Here is a 5,835-nt window from a genome sequence, read left to right as displayed (position 1 = left end):
TCCCACTGATAAATTGAGTCCCCAGAACTTGGCTACATATATTCCCACCTCCCTTTGCTTACTACAGCTACTTCTGAGGGTTCAGAAATTCTCTAATTCCATAAACTGGAGCTCCCACTAGTTGGTTTCTTCTAAGATTAGCAGTTGAGAATCAATTGAATCATCCAGATTTAAGGAAATTTTACAAAGAAGTGGTTCCATAAAAACAGTTGGTACAAGACATCCTTGTACCAAAAAAAAGTCTATGACATACACTCCCACAAGGACATCCAGAGTCCAGGGGAAAGACGGCTGAAGCTCAGAGAGTGTGGACATGATTAGAAAACTTGGCGATTGAGAGTTTTATTTGTGATAAAGGTGAAAAACACATTTTCTGGTTGCTGGAAAGTTCTTTTCTCCCATTCATGGAGTGTTTATGGAGTTCAATTAAGCATAATGAACCTTCTTGGCTTGTGATGTAGACAGTGACAGGGCTTGATAGGAAATAATGGAAAGATAGAAAGGCCAAAATCTTCCAGAACCATTACACTAATACATGGTGTAACCCACCAGTACATGCAAGCATGGTATTCGCCCAGCCAAATTGGGTATGTGGGGTAGGAGCAGTAAGAAGACCTGGCCAAGGCTGAAGCCAACATCTCTCCTTAGGCATTGCCCCCTCCATAGCAGGGGTGTGCTGGAAAACCACATTTGCCCCAATTTCTGGAATGTCTCTGTCCTCAACTCACTTGATAATTCATAGATGATCCCTGGGCTGAGGCTAAGTTTCCTTGACCTATCCTAACATGATTCATGTGTAAGGTCATTCCAGTTCAAAGACATTGAGCATCCAGTCTCAGGCCAGTATATGATTGATTGATTGAGACATGATACATATATGTGTGTGTATATATATGTATATGTGTATGTATGTATGTACACAGAGGTAGATAGCTGTCCTCCCACCACCTGCTGCTTCTCCTATGTCAGCCAACACATACCCAGACATTATGTGATAGAATATACATATACTTTAAATTTACCAATTCCAGGTTTTACCAAGGGAACTGTGAAAGAGTTAGTTGCAAATGGTGGTCATAAGCAGAAATAGGGAATGAGGACTCTGAGGTCCTGGCCTATTGATCTATCTATCTTCTTATATGATGATATTAGTAGCACGCATTTGTATAACATTTTAAAGTCACAGAGAACTTTGACATTATTTTATCTTTTTTTAAGAGGCAAGTGGGATTAAGAGACTTGCCCAGGGTCACACAGCTAGGAAGAGGCTGAGGCTGGATTTGAAAGCAGGACTTCCTGACCCCAGGGCTAACTCTCTAACCATTGTACCACCTAGCTGCCCCACCTCATTTCATCTTAAGGAGTTCAATTGAGCATGGTGAATCTTCTTGGTTTATGAGGTAGGCAGGGTTATTATAGTCCTCCTCATTTTATTCATGAGGAAATTGTATCTTGAAGTATATAGTGTGAGATCTCGGTCTAAATCTATTTTTTTCCAGATTTTCCTGGTTTTCCCAATAGTTTGATTGAAGAGAATCCTTACCCTAATAGGCGATGTCCTTGAGTTTATCAAAGTCTATGCTGTCCTTTCTGTCTGCTTCTGTCTCAGAGTTAAGTGAAAAGAAGACAGGAGAAGAATTTAGACAGTAACAGCAATAATGTGGAAGGAAGCAATTTTGAAATAATTCAGAATGCTGATCAGTGGGAAGACTAGTCATGCTATTCAAAAGAATGATGACAAACTTGCTTCCTACCTTTGCCAGAGAGGATGTAGACTACAGAGGACTGGAAAGGGGCAAACACTTTCAGCCATGGTTGATGTTTTTATTTGTTTTGTTTGATGATACTTATTTGTTACACTGGGAAGGTTTCTTTTGGGGCAAAGAATGGAGATTGGTAGGTAGTGATAGTGAAGCAAAAAAGAAAAAGAGCATCAATGTAAAAAAAAATTAAATACATAGAAGATAGAAGAAAGAAAAAAGAAGAAAGTTCAAAAGGGTATCCAGATAAGCAAGGGAATTTCTTTACTATTGTGATAAGTTTAACATATACTTAATAGACTATTTGGAGCAGTTCAAGAAGGTCTGTTGCTTCTAAAATCACATATAAAACCATCTGATATTTCATAGTCTTCAACATTCTTTTCTCTCTCTCTGTTTCTTTGGATCAGTCTGTCTGTCTAACTCCCTCTAGCTCTCTGTCTCTGTTTCTGTCTGTGTCTTTCTGTCTCTTTTCCTCTCTCTCTCTCTCTCTCTCTCTCTCTCTCTCTCTCTCTCTCTGTCCTCCCTCCTTCCCTCCCCACCTCTGTCTCTCCCTGTCTCTCTACCTCTCTATCTCTATCTCTCTCTGTCTCTATCTCTCTGTCTCTCTGTCTCTCTCCTCACTTCTACTTCCCCCTCTGAGCTTCTATTGGATAGAAGGATCACAAGACATGAATATGTTTCCCCAGCCAATCTAAACACTTTTTCCATCTGTCCATCCAAGTACTTTCTCATTGAACCCAAAGTGTTGGATTGCTTGCTTGCTTGCATCCTATAACTTACTTTAAGAGAAGTGGGGACACTTGATATTTTTTGCTCAATCAACAGCCCACCCTTATAAAAAAAGATATATGCAAGTATATGAAAATCTATGTCTTTATAAAATTTCATTTGAAAGCTAATAAGTGTCAGAATTCATACCTGCTGATTCCAAATCAAAATTAGTCAATTTAGCATAGATTTCTCCAACATTAAAACAAACAGTTGTGAGGTTAATGCTAAATAGGCTGAATCCACGTAGAAGCCCAGCTTAGCTAAGCTGTCCATGATCACTCAGATAGTGAAGACAGGATTTGAACCTAGTTATTCTGACTCCAAAGGCAGCATGTTTTTCCTCATGTCACATCATGTGAAATAATATCCCATTTTGATAGCCTTTTTCCTCATTCTCTTTCCCTTTCCTACTATGAATTTCCATAGTGTCTTCAGCCTATCTCTTACATATACACTATTTCCTGACTGTTCACTGACAAGATCACGGACTCATAGAATTTGAGACCTGGAAGGGACCGCAGGAACTATCTAATCCAAGATATACTTGAAAGAAACCCCTCCTAGAACTTCTTCTATAGGTGGTCATCCAGCCTCTGTTTAATAACCTCCAAAGAGAGGAACCAACTGCTATTGGAGGCAACTGGTTCCAGTTTTGGACAGCTCTAATTATTAGGAAGTTTTTCCTATTATTGAGCCTCTATTTACTGTTTGTCACTTCTACCCATTGTTAATGATGGGCATAAACAGTACAAGTGTGACCCCTTTTCCTCAGATAGCGCTTCAGATGCTTGAATACAAGTATAATGACCTCCGTGAATCTGTTCCTCTCTTTACTAACCATCCTTAAACTCCTTCTTGCATGACAGGGACTCTAGGACCTTCTCCTTCCTGATTGCCCTCCCCTGGACACTATCCAGCTTCCCAATATCCTTCTTAAACTGTGGTGCTCAGAAATGAACATAGTACTCCAGGCCAGAAGATGGTGGGATTAGGCCATCCTTATTCCTGGAAGCTATGCCTCTTGGTGCAGATTAGATATTTGGGGGCCACTCAAGGTGCTGAGCCAAATTGAGATTGTCATATACTTCAACCACCAATTTTTTTTTTCTTTCAGAACAAATACTGTCTGAGTAATCCTCTCCCATCTGGTATGATGATAGAGGAACTCCACCTTAGCAATCCTATTTCTCCTGAAAAAAACAAAATCACACAGAAAATATATGACTTGAAAAAGTTTTATTCTGAAATCTTTGTCCAACAGATGTTCATGGAATCTAGCAGATGACCCCAGGATTCAAAGGAACTGAGGTTTGGCTGCTAACAGAGGTCTCCATGGGGAACAGGTGTCCTCCAAAAGTGCAAATAGTACCAATAAATATCCAAAGCTGCCACCCAATAATTTACATAAATTAAATTTCACTGATAAAAAACATCTCAGGAAGGCTGGGGTCTGGGGAGATTGCTTCTGAATGTGGAATTCCTTAGCTTGGCCCATTTCCCTTTAAGGTCCATTGTCCTAGGCCTGTGAGGCCCTCAGTTTAGCTCCGGGTCAGCCATGTACTTCTGAACCCAGTCATCACTGGGGTTGGCACACATCTGCCGTCCCTTTTTGGTCTTGAACCTGTAGAGTGAAGGGAGAGGAGATGAGAGACCAAGAATCTTTTCAGCTAGAGATGAAGGGAAGGTCTCTCTGTTACCCTCTTGCCAACTTCCTGTAGATTTCTGGAAGGCATTAAGGAACCACTCTCCCACCTTCTGAAAACTCTATCAGGTCCATTGTATCCATCTGTCTCTTTCTAGAGACAACCCCAGGAGAGATTATCTCAGCCTCCTTCTTGGCCTCAAATTCCTGTAGCTTCCATTTATCCCTCCCCACTGGAGGGAGTTACTCCCATCTTGCTACCTGGAGAACCAGACCTGGGCATGGGACCACATGGGCTACCACTATCTTTTATCTACAGTTTCACCTGAGCTGCCTGATGGCCAAATGTCTTCGTTTTCTCTATCATCTCACCCTGTTTCCTCTGAGGATTCTCATTAGGTAGATACTCACACCACAGCTGACTGGGAACACAGGCTGCTGGTCTCATAATAGTCTGTCACAAATTTTCTGGGGATCTGTTGACTGACATAGGAAAAACAGCAGGAGGTGGGAGTGTTGGAGCCCACTGTAAAGGAAAGAGATGCCTGAAATTAGGACAGTCACACGTTCACACTACACATTCTTTCAGTGCTGACATTACTCAGGCACACGCTTTCCGTCAGGCACACTCAGGATGTCATTTCTCATGTCTCCCCTCAAATACCAGACATGATTCTCTGTGCATGGAAGAGGATCAGGCCTGCTGTTTCCATTCCCAGAGTGGATCCACAGAGAAAACACAAAGAGTTAGAGGAGGATAGGATGTCAGGGATCAGCCTTTCCAGATCTTGCCTTTTAGAGAGGAAGGCGCTTGTCACAAGGTATCTAGTGCCAGAGCCAGAACTAGAACCTAGATGGACTAGTACTCAGTCCAGTGCCTCTGCTCCTATCTTGATCTTATATGCTAAGCAGCAGAAACTGTCAAGGGCATTTTAATAGTTTCAAGTCCAAAGGCATAAAAATCCTACCTGCTCCTGCCCCTCCCTTTCAGTCCTTCCCCTCCCCACCTTCTTCAGATCCCTATGATCAGACTACATTTATCTCCTGTCAGGGTTCTATCCAGTTTATGACAAGAGGACCTGGGTACAGCCACAGAAGGCAGAAGAAAGCTCACTTACTTGGAGCAGAGGATGCCAGAGAGCTGAAGGCCATGACCACGAGGATAGAGAGGGCAGCCACAGAGACCTTCATGATCCTGAGAGGAGAGATGTTGGAGGGGCAGAGCACGAACTAAGAGACTCTGGAGGTCTGTGTCTCTGTCTCATGTTTGGACTCTCTCTTTATAGGGGTTTCTGGGAATACCCAGAAAGATGGATGCAACATAAAAATAGTGGAAATTCCAGCGTAGAGCTGATGTCATGGTGGTAGTTGGAAACTCAAAAGTGAGCCCACAAAATGTAAGGCTGGTGTCAAGAAGTGAGTTTCTCCCCCTCAGTGCAATTTCATCATGGAGGAAAGAAGAGGGCGGAGGGAGAGAGGAGAAGTCTGTATGTGGTTGGGTGGCAAGGGTGCTAAGGGGGAAGTGGTGAACTTGTGATAGTAGCAGAGACAGATGAAACATATGCAAAAACAAATAGGAAAGAGTTATGTTGATCATTGATTAGAAGGAGTATTCAACATGACCTTCCTATTTCTTTGATATCATCACTGCCTAGACCT

General features: G+C 42.1%; 1 protein-coding gene across 1 annotated transcript; it reads right to left on the bottom strand.

The window, feature by feature from the left end:
- Positions 1-3,753: 3,753 nt before the first annotated feature.
- Positions 3,754-5,618, bottom strand: LOC114043158 (C-C motif chemokine 4-like). The gene is made up of 3 exons (XM_027862146.1): positions 5,295-5,618; positions 4,588-4,702; positions 3,754-4,155 (listed from the first exon to the last, which is right to left on the bottom strand). The coding sequence occupies exons 1-3, from the start codon at positions 5,365-5,367 to the stop codon at positions 4,068-4,070; spliced, it is 276 nt and encodes a 91-aa protein (XP_027717947.1). The 5' UTR covers positions 5,368-5,618; the 3' UTR covers positions 3,754-4,067.
- Between the last annotated feature and the right edge of the window lie 217 nt (positions 5,619-5,835).

The sequence above is a fragment of the Vombatus ursinus genome, unplaced genomic scaffold (genome assembly GCF_900497805.2).
Source record: "Vombatus ursinus unplaced genomic scaffold, bare-nosed wombat genome assembly UNPS02014768.1, whole genome shotgun sequence".
NCBI classification, from domain to species: Eukaryota; Metazoa; Chordata; class Mammalia; order Diprotodontia; family Vombatidae; genus Vombatus; species Vombatus ursinus.
This window is presented reverse-complemented; position numbering and strand designations above follow the sequence as displayed.

Excerpts from the sequence above, each read along its gene's own strand:
- LOC114043158 (XM_027862146.1), bottom strand. The coding sequence starts at position 5,367 with ATGAAGGTCTCTGTGGCTGCCCTCTCTATCCTCGTGGTCATGGCCTTC. Across the intron at positions 4,703-5,294 it reads TCTGGCATCCTCTGCTCCAA|TGGGCTCCAACACTCCCACC; the intron begins GTAAGTGAGCTT and ends TTTCCTTTACAG. Across the intron at positions 4,156-4,587 it reads TGTTCCCAGTCAGCTGTGGT|GTTCAAGACCAAAAAGGGAC; the intron begins GTGAGTATCTAC and ends TTCACTCTACAG.